We start from the raw sequence: 18,606 nt of genomic DNA on the forward strand, positions 1-18,606 counted from the left end.
GAATAGATGATGAATGAATTAATGTAAACTCATCACCTCTTGTTTAATGTATTTAATGTCTAATGAATGCCTGATGTATCCTTGAGCATGAACAATAATAATAATAATAATTATAATAATAATAATTAACAAATCACCAATCATAAAGAGGTAAATCACTTACCCCTGGTAATGAAGGCTGCCCTGGAGGACCTGATTCACCTGGCAAACCTGGCACACCTGGTTCCCCATCAAAACCTATAGGACCTGCCACACCCTTAATAGGAGGAAGGATAAGTGTAACATTGCAATTAGAAATACTCCAAAGCAAAACTCCTATTAAACTGATTTATATTGACAGTTAATTATATGTTTCTTTATCTTGTAAATGTACTATTGTTTAATATGAAAGGTGTTTTTCTGAAGGCAAAGACAATTTTATTTTATAGAAAATTTAAAAAACAGTAAATGTTTGTTTTGTAGAAGCTCTAAGAGTTAACAAATCCATCATCATCAGTAATTATTATTATGAGTAATTCAAAAACATTATTATCACCATGGGATTTACATGAGCATGAACATAAAAATCTAAGGATTTTCACAAGGTGATGACAATTTATAATTTTATTCACTGAAGCAGCAGCTGTCTGCTTCACCAGCATCTACCTAGTGCATCTATATAACATAGAAAACATATACTTCTCCCTAAATAGAACTGGAGCTTTACACTTTGGTGTTATTTTTGTTAGTTTGCATTAGTTCCTTTACATCTTTTGTTGCTAACATAATTGTTTAAAAGCCCATTTAAAGAGGGTGACAATCACACACTCTGCCATAGTGTAAGCATTTAAGCATGGGCAGATGCGCTCCAGCTTGCATGTCTAGTTTACAAGATAGTTTATAGGGTCAAAACTGGAGAATGTTTTTTAAAAATGTTGCAGCATTCATAATTTATCCTATTAGCCCATTTACATTGATGGCTCTTGTATGTCCACATATACGAGAAAATAATTATATCAGGACATACTTTTCTTCCTTTACTTCCTTGATACCCTGGGCGTCCGTCAACCCCTGGAGGACCCTGTTTGATAAAGCACGGATGAGTAAATTTGTACCAGAAAAACTGACAAAATATTAGCTACAAACAACAATCAACTGAAACAAATAAATGTTCATCACTGTTCAGATAATTACTGAAAATGAACAAACAAGACAAATTCAACATGAAATTGGTAAGATGGGAAAAGAGTATGAAATGTTCCCACCATTGGTCCAGGTCGACCAGGTACTCCTACAATCTGAAAAACATTGACAAGATATTTTGTAAGACTACAGCAAATAGGCTTTGTATCTACATTTAACATTATTTGTTATCATATACTCACATATGGAATATCCCCTGGTTCTCCTTTTTGCCCCTTAAAATAAATTTCCAAAAACAAATATTTACTTAACAAGATTTAATAATATTATGAAGTGTAGATATTAACATACAGCATGATGAGATCAGACATTAACATACCTTGAAGCCTATTATCTCTGGAAAACAAAACATAATAAAACAGGTTTAAACATAGCTTATAAACGATAACTGCATACAGTGATGTGCAGAGGTCAAGATTCCTTCTTTTTTTAGTTCAACCGCCATTGATTATTTATTAATGAATTGTTAGTTTTTCTGTTTGAAAATGACATGCAATTCCTAACAGGTTTGCAAGATCTTGTAGTCCACAATCAGAAAAACAGTTCTTCAAGCCACCATCTTTGTGAGACCTGAGGAAATCAAGTTCTACTCTTGGTTAAAAAGTTCTCTCAACCTTTGTACTGTCAGAAGACATCTTGACATTATGAGCCTGCAAGATTATGCTGAAGACTCTCTTGACCATCTGGGTTGTTCTGCTGTGTGCTTCTTGAAGGTGAAATTAGGAAGAAGCCTGGTTTATTAGTAGGACACACCAGCTCGCAGGATTTACACATTGGATGGCTTCAGGCTCCATTTTTTATTTAAATCTTTTTTGCACACAACTTTATGGGCCATTAACTAAATCAAAGTTTATTAGCCAAATACAACCCCAATTCCAATGAAGTGGGGACGTTGTGTAAAACAAAAATATAAACAGATACGATGATTTGCAAATCCTTTTCAATCTATATTCAATTGAATACATAAAGACAAGACATTTAATGTTCAAACAGATACACTTTAGTGTTTTTTGCAAATTTTCACACATTTTGAATTTGAGGCCTGTGACACATTCCAAAAAAGTTGTGACGGGCATGTTTACCACTGTGTTACATCACCTTTCCTTTTAACAACACTCAATAAGTGTTTGGGAACTGAGGACACTAATTGTTGTAGCTTTGTAGGTGGATTTCTTTCCCATTCTTGTTTGATGTACAACTTCAGTTACTCAACAGTCCAGGTTCTCTGTTGTATTTTGCGCTTCATGATGCTTCACATTTTCAATAGGAGACGGGTGTGGACTGCAGGCAGGCCAGTCTAGTACCCACTCTCTTTTACTACGAAGCCTTGCTGTTGTAACACAGGCAGAATATGGCTTGGCATTGTCTTGCTGAAATAAGCAGAGACATCCCTGAAAAAGACATTGCTTGGATGGCAGTGTATGTTGCTCCAAAACCTGTATGTACCTTTCAGCATTAATGCTGCCTTCACAGATGTGCAAGTTATACATGCCATGGGCACTAACACACCCCCATACCATCAGACATGCTGGATTTTGAACTTTGCAATAACAATCCAGACAGTCCTGTTCCTCTTTAATGGTTTTCTGAAGTGTTCCTGAGCCTATGTGGTAATATCCGTTACAGAATGATGTCGGTTTTTAATGCAGTGCCACCTGAGGGATCGAAGGTCACGGGCATTCAGTGTTGGTTTTCAGCCTTGCCGCTTACTTGCAGAGATTTCTCCAGATTCTCTGAATCTTTTGATGATATTATGGACTGATGATGAAATCCATAAATTCCTTGCAATTGTACATTGAGAAAAGTTGTTCTTAAATTGTTGGATGATTTGCTCACGCAGCTGTTCACAAAGTGGTGAACCTCGCCCCATCCTTGGTTGTGAACAACTGAGCCCTTTGGAAATGTTCCCTTTACACCCAATCATGACACTTACCTGTTTCCAATGAACCTGTTCACCTGTGGAATGTTCCAAACAGGTGTTTTTTGAGCATTCCTCAACTTTCCCAGTCTTATGTTGCCCCTTTTGGAACGTGTTGCAGGACTCAAATTCAAAATGAGTGAATATTTGCAAAAAAAAACCCAAAGTATATCCATTTGAACATTAAATATCTTGTCTTTGTAGTGTATTTGCAAATCAAAAATTATATTACAATAATATAGTCTGATTGAGTCTGATACTGAGCTTGGCTTTAATCACTAATACTTAGCTCACTCCAGTACTGCTATCTTCATGGTTTGCAATCAGTATATAAATAAAATTATTTTTGTATAAAACAAAAACAACAACAACAAAAAAAAAAAAACATGAAGGTGTTGTCTGACTTTTGCATGAGATTGAAGAACTGCCTTTGCAGATTCAAGTGTTAACTCATGGCTCTGACAACTCAGTTCCCGTGTTAAAAGAGGATTTTGGGTCAGGTCATGCATGGTGTTTGACGATGGCATTTAAAACTAAACGCAATGTAGCCCTCTAGAGGACAATGTGGTGTATCACTCACCGATGCGTCCCTGAGCACTGGCGAATTTCTCACACACCGGACAGCACTCTCCTTCTGGGATATGGAGCTGCTCACACCCTTTCAGGTCCTCACAACGAATCTCCTCACAGAACACTTTGCCTTTGTCACACACACACAGCCTGCAAGGCTCTGGCTTCCAGATGTCATTGTCTAAATACGTCACGTCTCCTTCCTTACAGCTGGTTTTGTCTTTTTATTTTGAGAAGAAAATGAGAGAATTAGAGATACATAAATATTAAAAAATAACCCTAACCCTAGACATTTCATTAGAGTTTTTGCTGTCACAGTTCACGAGGCCACATGACATCTACATAACCCTTAATGCCACATGACATGACTCTAAGCAAACATTTTAAAAAGCTTTCATGCAAAAGGTGGCCCCTGTTATAACACTTACAGGTGTAAAACCAACTAAAGCAACATTTATGGCAACTAACAGTTGGAATACATAGTTATAAAGGTTTATGTAGGTGACATGGGTTTTTAAAGTGTTTAAAGAGTTTTCTTTGATGTAGCAATGTTCTCTGAGGCTCAAAAAAGTTATGACACGAGCTGTGAGCACATACAGAAATCTTCAAATCATTTCTAGATCTATATATTTAAAAAAATGAAGTAGGACAAATGAATTCCTTCAGTAATAAATGTTGCTGACACTGTATCTGTAGTTTATCAGTAGATATAGCTGTTATGTCATCAGTATGTATATATATATCTCACTCATTTATATCCTCCTGTACTTCATGTTTAATAACCTGTTCAGTTTTTCAACTGTAATTATTTAAACAAAAAACAGAGTATTTAGTAACAAATGGCCATCTTTAATCAGTCAGTCACTTGACAAGAACTTAAAGTGAATTACAACCTTGTGGAACATGCAGTGCTCATGTCATTCCGAAACTATTATTCCTTTCAAAAATTGGATTTAGAGCAGGGCGGCACGGTGGCGCAGCAGGTAGTGTCGCAGTCACACAGCTCCAGGGGCCTGGAGGTTGTGGGTTCGATTCCAGCTCCGGGTGACTGTCTGTGAGGAGTTGGTGTGTTCTCCCCATGTCCGCGTGGGTTTCCTCCGGATGCTCCGGTTTCCTCCCACAGTCCAAAAACACACGTAGGTGGATTGGCGACTCGAAAGTGTCTGTAGGTGTGAATGTGTGTGTGTCTGTATGTTGCCCTGTGAAGGACTGGCGTCCCCTCCAGGGGATTGATCCAGCCCGATGATTCCAGGTAGGCTCTGGACCCCCCGCGACCCTAAATTGGATAAGCGGTTACAGATAATGGATGGATTTAGAGCAGAGTAAGCCAGTTAGCATTAGCTATCCTATGAACGCTGCCGTTTATAGAAAAATACCTGACTTGTTTCAGTATGCATCAGCTTTTTTGACTTGACTTTTTTCAGTATGCATCAGCAGTATCTTAAACTATTAAACTCTCTCTTTTTATCTCTTTCTTTCTCTATATTCAAAAACAAAAAATATATATGTTCGGGACAGAATCAAAATCTTTTAAACTCAATGAACGTCCACACCAGTTGTCTGACCGAACCCTGTGGGATCAAACCTGGAGCCTGACACCATGAACTAACCACAAGCGGGCAGTCAGCCATCACAGACACTAACTCACCTACTGCCTCGTCTGCAGCTTCCTCTCTACTTAGTGGTTACGCTGAGGATTAAGGTACAAAGAGGTGTCCTGTAACCAGGGATTAGGTAAATATCCTCTTTCAGTGGAACTGGTAATCTCATTTCTTACACATGCTGCTGCTCAAAGGAAAACTATTTTAGAATATGATGATGAAGGCCATCTTCCATGAGGCTCAGAGAAACTTGGACAGGAATGACAGATGATTACAAAACCGTCTGAATTTCAGGTTACTACGTAATTTAGTCCACATACAGCTGGGAATGATAGAAAGTAAACATGTTCAACATTTTCACCATGTTTGAGATACATGAAAATGGACTAAACCCTTAAATTACATGTCCAATATGATGTGCTGTAATTCAGTCACTATTTGAACATTTTTTATATGTGGAAGTTAGAAAAATGTCCTGTGTAATCCACCAATGGCCCTGAATTGTGAAAATATACAGAAAATGCTTTATAAGCATAGACACTAGACTGTAGTCATTTCACACTATCTATTACAGTGATGAATTATTGTGTTCCTTACTGTAAAAAACCTGAAATTATCTCCAGCAATACTGTTTACTCACTGTCTTGTCCTTGTAACTTCCAGTGTGACTTTTTAAACCGTTTTGACTTTAGTGGGAATTCATATGGAAACAAATATAAAAGAAAGGCACATAGAAATGGAACATAGAAAGATTATGAAATAATTTCACATTTTTAAATATGCAAAATATGTAAATAAATGTTTATAACTACATTTCTAACTACATTTATTTGTGGTTGATGTTACAGCACAGTGTCTGGTTACTAATGGTGAGCTCTTGCTCTTGTGATTTCTATATAAAAATGATTTACCTCTCAGCCCTAAATAAAAGGGTTAAAGTAGGACAGTGTTTTTAAATAACATGGGACATAGATCATAGGTCCTGAATCGCAAAAGGCATTTGCTCATTTCGAGAGCATCGGCTATAATTTGCTTTTTGAAGTGTTCTAAATCGAGGTGTATGATTTACACTGGTACCTGTCCAATCTCTTTAGCTTGATTATGACTACCTGAGTGCTAGACAGGGCGAAAATAATCAGAGGTTGTTTGCTCTTTATGTTCCTTATCCTTCCATCTTTAAATCAGCTCCCAAATCATCTGCTGGACCCTGTAATTAACGTCTGCAGCTGCTGAGCCAGCCGTACTGCCACTCTGAGCACCGCAATTCAGGACACTGCACTCCCTATAGAGAACCACATCAAGGCTTCAACCCAATCAAAAGATCATCTTCTCTACAGAGAACCACAACAAGGCTTCGGCCCAATTAGGACACCATCCTCCCTATAGAGCAGCACATCAAACATCAGCCCAATTCTGAAAAACACGGTCTCTGTCCTAAAATGAACTCGCCTATAGAGGGCAGGCAAGAGCCATTTAACCAGTCTATAGCTTATAGGGTTGCATATCACCATCACTACGATATTGATGTTATTTCACAAAAAAAAAACTTTTCTGTAATTTTTCTGTAATTAGAGAACATCAATGATACAGACAAGTCAAAAGGCTATCAAAATCTGCAGCACTTTTTTTTCACATTAACATTTATTCATAGTGTAGATGGTAGCCACCTTGATTAACAACATGTGTAAATGAAGAAAGCCAAGAAGAAAAAAGCACTAAACAATTCCAAGGATGATGTCTTAACAGGTAAAAGCACTCTCATGGCTTCATGTAGTTAAGTAAATAAAAATGAAGACCCCAAAATCTTAAAGCCCATCTATTTCATCATTCATTCATTCATTATCTGTAAGCGCTTATCCAGTTCAGGGTCGCGGTGGGTCCAGAGCCTACCTGGAATCATTGGGCGCAAGGCGGGAATACACCCTGGAGGGGGCGCCAGTCCTTCACAGGGCAACACACATATACTCACACATTCACTCACACACTCACACTTACGGACACTTTTTGAGTCGCCAATCCACCTACCAACGTGTGTTTTTTTTGGACTGTGGGAGGAAACCGGAGCACCCGGAGGAAACTCACGCGGACACTGGGAGAACACACCAACTCCTACAAGCTGGGTTCTTGTTATAAAATAAAATTGGACCTGTCACTGTGTTCTGGCCATTCATCAAGGGGTGGAAAACACTTACATAACTGAACTTCTTTATCCATTATCTGTAACCGCTTATCCAATTTAGGGTCTGAACTTCTTTACTATACTAAATAAGAGTTTGTACGTGAGTAGTAATAAAATTATATTTTTACTCCTTATATTACATTTCATTTCTCCTCTTGTCAATCAATTGAGTTCCTGAGTATTAGTTTTTTTTTTAAAAAACATCCAGATTCATAATTCATCTGTTAAGAAGCAAATTAATTCAAACATTAATTTGTGCTACATGTGTATTACACTGAATTTTTTTCCATAATATCTAAAGAAAAAAAAGTAAAAAAAAAAAAAGACATCACGTTAAACATATAAAACATACATATAACTATCTGTCTATTTATCTGTGAGTTGTTAGTGGGAGAACAATGGTTTATTATTCATTAATTCATTCATTATCTGTAAGCGCTTATCCAATTCAGGGTCGCGGTGGGTCCAGAGCCTACCTGGAATCATTGGGCGCAAGGCGGGAATACACCCTGGAGGGGGCGCCAGACCTTCACAGGGCAACACACACACACACACACACACACTTTTTGAGTTGCCAATCCACCTACGTGTGTTTTTAGACTGTGGGAGGAAACCGGAGCACCCGGAGGAAACCCATGCAGACACAGGGAGAAGACACCAACCCCTCACAGACAGTCACCCGGAGGAAACCCACGCAGACACAGGGAGAACACACCACACTCCTCACAGACAGTCACCCGGAGGAAACCCACGCAGACACAGGGAGAACACACCACACTCCTCACAGACAGTCACCTGGAGGAAACCCACGCAGACACAGGGAGAACACACCACACTCCTCACAGACAGTCACTCAGAGCGGGAATCAAACCCACAACCTCCAGGTCCCTGGAGCTGTGTGACTGCGACTCTACCTGCTGTGCCACTGTGCCGCCCAAAATGATTTATCACTGTGATAAAAACTTGAAACTACATGCCATTTAACTGACTCTTTCCAAGACAGCAAACACCCAAAGAATTACTAAAGAGCTCTGCCCAGTCATGGCATCTTACTTATAAAAATTCTAAATGTGACTGTGAGGAAAAAAGTTTTCAATGCCTTGTAATTGTGGATTTTTACCTTACATAACATAAAGCTGAAAGCTTTAGATGAGGATAACATTTTTTTTTTAATCAGGGTGATGATCTGCCTTTGTACAGTATCTTCCCTCTGAGACTTGCCAAAAAAAGAAAGAAAAACCCACTTCAAGCCTCAAAGTAGCTCTCTCATTAAAAAAACAATGGCTAGCTGCAAGAATTATTGTTTCAAAGTTAATAAAGCCTCTTAAATGTATTCAAAGGGTCTGAAATTTTTTCATGCTGAAATATTTAAAGGAGTATTATACGAAAATTACACTACCTTATCAATCATTATACTTAGCACTCTTTGGCATATAATTCATATGTGTTATACGCAACAGAGGAAGTCTAAATGAAAGATATAAGGTCACGGCTTAATAATAAGAAACCAATAATATCATGCTAGGAGCTTGCAATCCTCTTAAGCATACTAAAGTCAGTGTGTGTGTGTGTGTGTGAAAGCGAGTCTTTGGCCTTTTGTTCACAGATTATGGCACTCTAACCACAAACATACTGATGACAGAAACATATAATTCATGGTTTCATAAAAAGAAGTGCACACAAACAGACAAAGATGACAGCCTGGCATTCTCCATCTCTCTTTTTAAACATGCAAGCTGTGTTTGACTGTGATTTCAAGGCTCATGGCCAGACGATGATAACACAGACTGACGCTCCAGCACACTCAGTCGACAGATCACAGAGTAAGTTGGGGTTATTATATGCCATGCTTGTCTCAGCAGATGCTCATGGGAGGGGTTTGATGTCATCAAATAATAAGGAGCATCAGACACGTTTGTTGTTGGATTATAGATACATGGAACTGTACAACTGTACATCTCAGGGGGGCTCTTGGCAAACATTACAAGGTAGGGTTTAATGGAGATGATTTTTCGTAGCACATGTTAGAGCTGTTCTAAATGTGCTGGTGAATTTAATGACTGGGTGGTAACATCTAAAGCCACTCTAGGTTTGCTTAAAGAACAGAGCAGGCCTTAAGCCACTATTTCCCACCCACTCTGTCTGCTTGAAATGTCCAGTGCTGCCAACAGTAAGGTCAAATCTGTAGAGACCTCACATGAAACAGGACTGAAGTTCTTACAACACACTCCATCATTTTCAACCAATTCTCAAGTTGGCACATCTGTAGCATATGGTTGAGTACCACAGGAAATTATTTTGATCTGAAATGTATGTTTTAATTTGACTTGAAACACACTTATAAAAAAAAGTGTTTGTTTCAGCACCATTCCACTGTCTTCTATTTTCAGGCCATTATTTAAACTAAAATTATTGTTATTTATAATTAAACTTTTACCCATGTAGGTCCATCACAGGGCATCATACACTTAAACACTCGTGTTGGGAAATTTCATACAGCCAATCAACTTGTATCTGCTGCTCACAATATGCTGCTCTTGTGGGTTCGAAACTTGTCTAAGATATTTATGAAGCCCCAGTGTCTGTAAATGGGTAAAAAAAACACAAAGGTCTTGGTCCAGTATGCTTGGATTTTTCTCTCTGCTTATGGCAAAGAAATGGCATCTGAATGTTTTTAGACAACATATGGACCTCCAAACACTGAAAAGCATGAACCGAGAAGAGAATACTACTCTATTTCTGCTCCAAACGTGGGTAATATTAACTTATTTTGCAGTAAACTGACTACGCAGGAGAGATCTAACTGCATGAAAGAAACACAGACCAAAAGGGCTACAAAGCCCTGGAGTAACAGATGAGTTATTGAGGTAATTCATCCATCCATCCATTATCTGTAACCCTTATCCAATTCAGGGTCACGGTGGGTCCAGAGCCTACCTGGAATCATTGGGCGCAAGGCGGGAATACACCCTGGAGGGGGCGTCAGTCCTTCACAGGGCAACACACACACTCACACATTCACTCACACCTACAGTCACTTTTGAGTTGCCAATCCACCTACCAACGTGTGTTTTTTTTAGACTGTGGGAGGAAACCGGAGCACCCGGAGGAAACCCACGCAGACACAGGGAGAACACACCAACTCTTGACAGTCACCCGGAGCGGAATCGAACTCACAACCTCCAGGCCCCTTGGGCTGTGTGACTGCGACACTACCTGCTACGCCACCGTGCCGCCCTGAGGTAATTCAAACAGTGAATAAAAACTTACAGACAAATGAATCTTCAGCCACCTACAAACAACAGTCATTTGTTTCTCTCAAACATAAGATTCCACCTTAAAAGATGCAGAGCTTCTGAATGTAAACAAACAAGAGTGCAGTTTCCTCACAATTACAGAAGTTGCCTTTAAGTGGTGAACCTGGAAGAAACCCACGTAGACACTGTGAGAACACAACAAACTCCTCACAGGCAATGACCTGAGAGGAGGATTGAACCCAATACCCCAGGACCTTCCTGCTGTGTGGCAGTGACATACTTGCAGCACCACGTCACTCGTCATGTAAAATATTTCATCTTCCCGGATATATCTCCAGGAAACTCCATAATGTGTACTTAATATGGAAATTGAACTACATTGTGGTCTCTGAATGCTGCACACAGTTATAATAAATATTAGAATAAGTAGAATAAACATTCAGACAAATGTCTTAATAAAACATATTTCAAAAAGCACCTGCTGAAGCTGGCCTACAGCACATCAAAAAAAGACATTTTTTCAGGGCAAAAAAAAAATAAAAAATGCAAGTACCAATTTAGTGGGAGAGCACAGACGTTATTTTAGGGAAACCACAGAGCCCTCTATTATACGTTCGGCTTAACTTCTGCTTTGCGGGCATTTTTTATTTCTGTCAAAAAGTGAGGACACACCCTCCGTCTGAAGCTTAACATAAATATCCTCAGCATTCTGGAGTATACATTAAATAGTTTTCCAGAATACTCAGAGAATGTGACTTTTGGTATATGGCACTAACTAGTTGTTTTACTGCTTCATTGTATCTTTCAACACAGCTCAGTTTAGACCCAGTTTACTGAGCCCAAGTCTGTGAATGACAATTTCCTACCCAACATTAAACTTAACAAGCTGGCCCATGTGTTGATTGTGACGTATTTTCCGTCAGGTGTAATTACTGAGGGAGGTTGCTCGTGATGCTCTGAGGTCATCACTAATTTCACACCACAGCAATCATGGATTGAGTACTTCATTCCAGCACATTACTAGATTTAAGCACAGACCCTGTTCAACAATCAGAACTACACTGTGATTGGCTGAAAAGACCTGTTAGTTATGACTCTCTGGCATTTTACAATATTCAGTGGGTTGATGTGATAATGCAAATAAGTGACTTTAACAAAAATTCACACAGTATACCATATGATAGGGCGTGCCTCCACATGGTCTGTTGGAAAGCATGCTGACCAAAATTGGTGGCTCACGGCAGTCACCATGAAACCCTCACATCATTAAACAGTGAAGTGAAACCTCTCATTCCCATAGACGCTCTCTCTCAAATAGCTTTGCTGAAGCTGTAGGCCAGGTTTGAGTAAAAAACACTTTCTTCTGAGAGGCATTTGGAAAACACTCCACATTTAGCCTTTTCAAAGAAATATTTACCTTTGCATAATCCACTCCATAAAACACTTCAAATCATAATGGTTTCTATAAATAAATGAATTGCTGTTCCTCCAGTGTAGTGCTATATTCAGATCATGCTGGTTTGCATTCTATGTGGTAGCGCTTCACAACATTTCTGAAAGGGATGTGTGTGCCTAAGGTAAACTCAAGAAGCCACAGACTTGATTTAGAACATTAACAAAGCAGCAAAGGTGCCTGGGCTTTTCTAAGCAAATGGGATTTCATTATGTCACTTCCCTTAAATGTGACCCACCTCCATAAACTGGAAAATAAAACACAAAATTTAATTTTGGGAAATGTATACACATCAAAAACCTCAATGTTGAATTGACGCCTACAGTGTTTATAAGTGTCCAGCTGGGTACAACTGACCATTGTAGGAGAAATTAACCCTGCAGGCAAGGGAAATCGGCTGTTTTATATAAAAACATATTGGTATTAATTAAAAAGTTTAAGTTCCCACCTTTTGATAGGGGTGGAGTAATGCTGATATTATGTGGGGAAAAGAAAAGTTTTCTTTTAAGGTTACTTTTGCTTTATACCTCAAAACATGACATTTTTATATTGAAATCACAATTTGAAAGAGCAATTTTCAAGTCACAAGAGGCATTTTAATTCTATCCTACAATTTCATAAATAATATCTTAACAACTTTAGAATGAGGATGTTTAACGTCTTTAACTGAGTTCGACCAATCACAGGCAAACAAACAATCTGCTGTGAAAATGGCAACTACCACAGCTAAATGACAGTGTGGTAGTCTGCAATCAGCATTCAAAAATAAAGCAAGATCTTCTAGGTCTTCTCAGTTTATAAAAACAGGCCTGGAGCTTTGTTTATAGAAACCCAAATGTCAATCACAATATTGGCCAGACAAATAGCAATTAGAAATGTTCTCCAAAACATTTAGTCCTATCAGGCAGTGTGCAATGTGTTGGTGAAAATGTAAGAATTCTTCATTTATCACCACAACTGTGAGGAACAGTAATGAAACATTTAATATGAGAACACTTTGAATGACTCCTTCTGTGACTGAATTACATTTAGGTGTTCATTCACTGGGGACTTGGCTGTCCACCACGGATGGTACACTGTTGTTTTACAATGAAGACAGGGTTTAATTCCCAGCCTTGGTTTGTACACCATGTTAGAGGCCTAACAACTAAACAAGTCCAAGTCTGCATTTGCCTAGATCTGAAAAAGGATTAGAACCGTAAGATCCAAAGTGCCATAACATTATATATGTATGAATATGTGTGAAATTATGCCAAATATCATAACTGTAAATACAGAAAAATAACAATAAACATAGCTTTTATAGAGAAATCTAAGCCCTGTAGAAATCTGTAAGGATCTGAACATTTTTGAAAATTAAGGCAATATCAGGTGTGAATATAGCAACAGTAACACTTCCAAACTGTCTCGAATAAGCAAATACAACTCAGTTAAGGTTTAAAAACACACACAGATCTTTTTAAATTAATCCATAAATGACAAACTTGAAACTTAATAATTCCATACTTTACGAATATCGTAAACAGTTAGCCTTAAGTTGTATTCTGTACTGAGGACAGCTATTGCCTCAACACAGCCCTGTGTCGACTGAAAGCCAAGCTAACACTTTTAATAAAATCCACAGAAAACGGTGTTTTATTCTTAAGAAACTGACACCTGAGCTCAGAGCTGTGACGTAATTCAGGTGTGACCTCATTGACCATCATTTACCTGTCGAATTTAAGTCCACTTTGTCCTGTCCGCGTGTAAATAAACCGCGTTCTTTTTTTTACCTCAGGTTTGTAGGTCGGTGGGGACCGTTAGTCACTCACCTGTCTTAGCAGCATCCTGAGCGCTCACGAGCGACATCTGAGCCAAGGCGAGCGCCAGACACACGCACGCGCTTATCCTGAACGTCCGGGTCATTTTCTCCGCGGTGGTCTCTCCTGCGGAGAGAGATGAGGAGATGGACTGAGGGGTCACCGGGCACCGGCTACCGGTCTCTATTCACCGGAGTGAGGCACTTTAACATCCAGCACGCACTCCTCTACACGGAGAACACTCCAGCCCTCAACCAGCCTCCGCCACAGGCGCGCGCTCCCGTTACAGACTGTGCAAGGCGCGGTCCGCCCACTTTCAGGCCTCTCATCACATCACAGAGCTAAAGCTAAAATAGAATCTGAGGGGAAAAAAGCATCTGGAGAAACCTCTGTCTTTCACTGCAGACAGCTGAACACAAAATAGTTCATGGAGATTCTAGTCTGCTTATAGTCAATTACTTTTAGACCAATAAGTTAATACGGGTGGGAAATGGCATGAACAAGTGACAAAAAACAGTTCAGTACCAAAGTTTCAATGTTTTTCTCCAGCAATGTAATGTAATCCTCACTGGCTAAAAGTCCCATATACCCATCACCTGGGGTTTCCATAAATAGTCATTTTATTTTTTGTCCAGAACTGATTTTTCATGATTAATGTGGAGTGTAGTAAAATATTTGTAAGTATTTTAAAAGCACAAACGTTTTTGTGTTGTTACAATCCAAAATCATCAAATAAAAAAGAAATTGCTATTAAATGCATTAAACTTCAGACAGACATTTCAGATCTTACGACCACTGCAAACAATTCTGAACAACTCTGAATGACATATTGCATTATGAAGATGTTTTTTGAAGCGTAATATTATTTATCTTTAATGTAGGCCTTCTAAACATAAACCTTGCCTTAAATATACCTCAGAAGATTCCAAACAGAGTCTTCAGATTCTGCTGCCTACCTCCAAGACTGAATGTATGATGAAGACTTTAGTAAACTGGAACTCATTTCCTAGAGTTTCCTCCATGGGGTAATTGCCTGTTTTGTTGTTTAGTGTTAGACTTAAATTCTCTCAATACCTAGAGATGCTGAAAACAGCTGTGTGAGAGGTGACAACTGATGTAGATTTATCACCCTGCCTCTGGAGATGAGGATTCTAACAGAATGAAGAAGTTTATAAAAGAACATGAAGAGAAAAGCAGCTGTGATGTTCCTTTGGGCTGAGGCTTCACATTAGAGGGAACTTACTTTAAATGTTGGGAGAGTCTATGGGTGCAATACCAGAGCTGCATCATCTAATGACCCTATTCATTACCTAACTACCATTTTTCTAACCTTTATAGCCCTACATTACTTGGGGCGAGCTACAAGGGTCCACAGTAGGATGGTGTGGAATCCCTACTCTCCAGTACATATATGGAAACTATGCTCCAATACTCTATTTTTATATGTCACCAACCTATTTACATATATTACCTATTCATTCCACAGCAATTTAGCCCCACCCATTCACATTAAAATTATAAGAAGTGCTTCAGCGTTGCTCTGCTTTCTGAGTAAAGTACAGGGCAGGGCAAGCTGAACCAATGTGTATCATTTGAAACATCACTGCTCTGCTTTGTAATGATACAAACAGGGATGTAGGTCATGTACGCTTAGTAGGGGTCTTCAACATGAATGCATGAATGCATGTCCTGTTTGTTAGGTTTGTTAGAAGGCATCCGGGGATCATTTTAAGAGGTCAGAAGAGGTTAATTTTAGTTTGGGCTTTCCTAAGCTGGTACTGGACGTATTTAATAAGAAGTGTTGAAGATTCAGAGAGTACTTAACCACGCTCAGAAAAACGGTCACTGTTGTGGTACCCTCAAGCTTACATTTTTCATACTTTTTTTTTGGGAACGTAATTGTACTATATTAATTCGTTCATTGTCTGTAACCGCTTATCCAGTTCAGGTTAGCGGTGGATATGGAGCCTACCCAGAATCACTGGGCGCAAGTCTGGAACACACCCGGGGGCGCCAGTCTTTCACAGGGCGACACACACACACATTCACTCACACACTCACACCTATGACAATTTTGAGTCGCCTACCAACACACACAGAGGAAACCCACGCAGACACAGGGAGAACACACCACACTCCCCACAGACAGTCACCCAGAGGAAACCCACACAGACACAGAGAGAACACACCACACTCCCCACAGACAGTCACCCAGAGGAAACCCACACAGACACAGGGAGAACACACCACACTCCTCACAGACAGTCACCCGGAGCGGGAATCGAACCCACAACCTCCAGGTTCCTGGAGCTGTGTGACTGCGACACTACCTGCTGCGCCGCCATGCAGGCCCAGTTCTATAATGAAAGTTTAAAATGAAAAATGAAATAAAATGAAAGATCTCCTTCTGGAGAAGGGAGTGTAATGTACATTCAGAAAAAACAACCGGACTTAAATGTACAGTTACATTAAGTTAACAATAATGTACCTAGACAGTATTTTTTTCTGACAGTGCTGAGACTGAGGTGTAAGGCAGTTTGACTTTGTCTGTAGTTATTTTCAGCATGGCTTCTGGACGGCAGTAGGAAAAAGCATGATTATACTCTTCTTTACAACTGTTTAGATTGGACTGGGTGTCCATATGGCATGCTTTAAAAGTTTCCAAAGGGCATAGACTGTATCTCTCTAGATCTCAGCTGCTGAAGAACTCCTCTGGAAGAAACACAGAGTTTCGCTCTTGCTCATTTCCTCTCTTTCCTACAGTTGTTCACTGTACTAAATTAGGCAGTTTTTTCCAATTTCAAATTAAAGGTACTTATTTACTGTTCTTATCGTCATAATTGCCCAGTAACGCTCTGAGCTCAGGGACGTTCCAGACCAAGGCCACAATGACCCAGTGTTAACCAGTGTAAACGCTGAGCCATTTGCTTGTTTTCTAACAGCAATACAGACAGAGCTGTGTGAGAGCTCTTTTTCAAGTTTAGATGTTTCACAAAATGTTCCTCAAACAGAATCTGGCTTCACTCTCTCCGCCCAATAGTGAAATTACAGAGAGAGCCACATGAGGTCATGTGTGAGTGACTTATTCCATAAATACAGTATCTTTGCTGTCTTAAGAATGCAGTGCTGTTTTATTTGGTCCACCCTTCAGCAGTGGGTCAGTGGCTCAGTACAGCAGGTAAAAGGCAGTGGCCTAAATTAGTAGGGAAAAAAGCTGAAAAATTCCATGTAAAGGAAAGTATGTCTCTCAAACAATAAGAGCTTTAAACATGCTTGTGTCAACAAAAAGACTTCTTTGATTGATATGGATATGTTCTCCCTTTCAGTCAATTTCTTCAGTAACAACATATCCTTTCAGATCCTGTTTATATTGAATGAATGGACATAAATGCCTGTGGACTTACTATTTCCTCCAGTCTCTCAAAGTTAAATCTTGAAGTGTGTTTATCTGGATGGACAGCTGTGGTGGTCTACCAGGGTGTGCATGGTTATTAAGAGTCACCCTTTCCCTGGATATATGACATGACCTGAAATAACTTTTTGACTTTACATAGCAATCACACACTAGTGCCCTAGTTAACAGCTATTTTCCTTTAGTTTCAGTGAAGTAAATGTCAATGCTTCAGACACGGATCTTCAAAAACACTAGGGAGACCTGCTGGCTAGTCCTGGGAATAATATTACACGTTTCCGTAGTTGCAGAACATGCCAGTTCAACAGGCTGTAGGCTTAAGTTTAACAAACCATACACACAATCAGAAGACCAGATGTGACAGATGATATTCTGGTAGAAGATGTGTTAGACATGTGCATTATTACTTAATTTGTTTACAGCCAGAGGATTTTCTGATGAATGCTTTGACATTTTCCAGCACTAATAAACATTATTTAAGTTGCTCCTGTTTCTAGATGTAAAAACTGAAATATAAATGTTAAAAGGTTAATTAGCAACACTCTTTTTACAGTCATGCGTACAGTCATAGATTACATTGATTGGGGTCCAGTCCATCATGATACAGCAAGTCCAGCAAATTGCAAGCTGATACTTGTGACCTGAACTATGGTCAGTTGTGAATTCAGCCACTTTATGATGCACACATTGGGAACATTTGTGACCTTCTGGAGCAGCTGCACGTGAACCTAATATTGGCATCCATAATACACGTGCTGGCTAAAGGTGTATACCTTCTGAAACCTTTGGGAGGAGTTACAGTGGTGTCCCAACTGTTGATCCAACATACCTGAGTTCACTGATGTTCTAGTTTCAATCAGATCTTCACAACAATGCTCCAAATCTAGTATAAAGATGTTTATGGACAGTAGATAATGTTGTTACAACAAAAGGGGATGAACTCCCTGTTAAAAGCTTTCATTCTAGACAAAAAACACCGTATGTTCTTTGGTATCAGGCCATCTAAAGTTGACAAGGCAGGCAGGAGAGAACACAGTTGACAGAAGACACCCTTATCAGCTTACAGTTCCTTCTCCATTATTAATGGAGTCTGAACAGCATCAGCATGCTCCCTGCTCTCATTCAGGTCCAACATGCTGTCCAGGAGAAGGTCCTCCCCAGCCAGAAAGGTTATGCGTAAACCGTTACTTTGACTGACCTAACTGACCACACGGATCTAAGCATCAACGTCTACC

General features: G+C 39.4%; 1 protein-coding gene across 1 annotated transcript in view; it reads right to left on the reverse strand.

Moving 5' to 3' along the window:
* col5a2b (collagen, type V, alpha 2b) overlaps positions 1 to 14,176 on the reverse strand; it is a 36,232-nt gene extending 22,056 nt beyond the window's left edge. The window contains exons 1-7 of the mRNA XM_066664065.1: positions 13,972 to 14,176; positions 3,681 to 3,890; positions 1,502 to 1,518; positions 1,365 to 1,397; positions 1,245 to 1,277; positions 1,007 to 1,060; positions 164 to 256 (exon numbers count right to left, since the gene is read on the reverse strand). Of these exons, the coding sequence (XP_066520162.1) occupies positions 164 to 256; positions 1,007 to 1,060; positions 1,245 to 1,277; positions 1,365 to 1,397; positions 1,502 to 1,518; positions 3,681 to 3,890; positions 13,972 to 14,065 (534 nt within the window). The 5' untranslated portion in view covers positions 14,066 to 14,176. The remainder of the gene's footprint in view (positions 1 to 163; positions 257 to 1,006; positions 1,061 to 1,244; positions 1,278 to 1,364; positions 1,398 to 1,501; positions 1,519 to 3,680; positions 3,891 to 13,971) is intronic.
* Positions 14,177 to 18,606: the final 4,430 nt, after the last annotated feature.

The sequence above is a fragment of the Hoplias malabaricus genome, chromosome 3, assembly GCF_029633855.1.
Source record: "Hoplias malabaricus isolate fHopMal1 chromosome 3, fHopMal1.hap1, whole genome shotgun sequence".
Taxonomy (NCBI): Eukaryota; Metazoa; Chordata; class Actinopteri; order Characiformes; family Erythrinidae; genus Hoplias; species Hoplias malabaricus.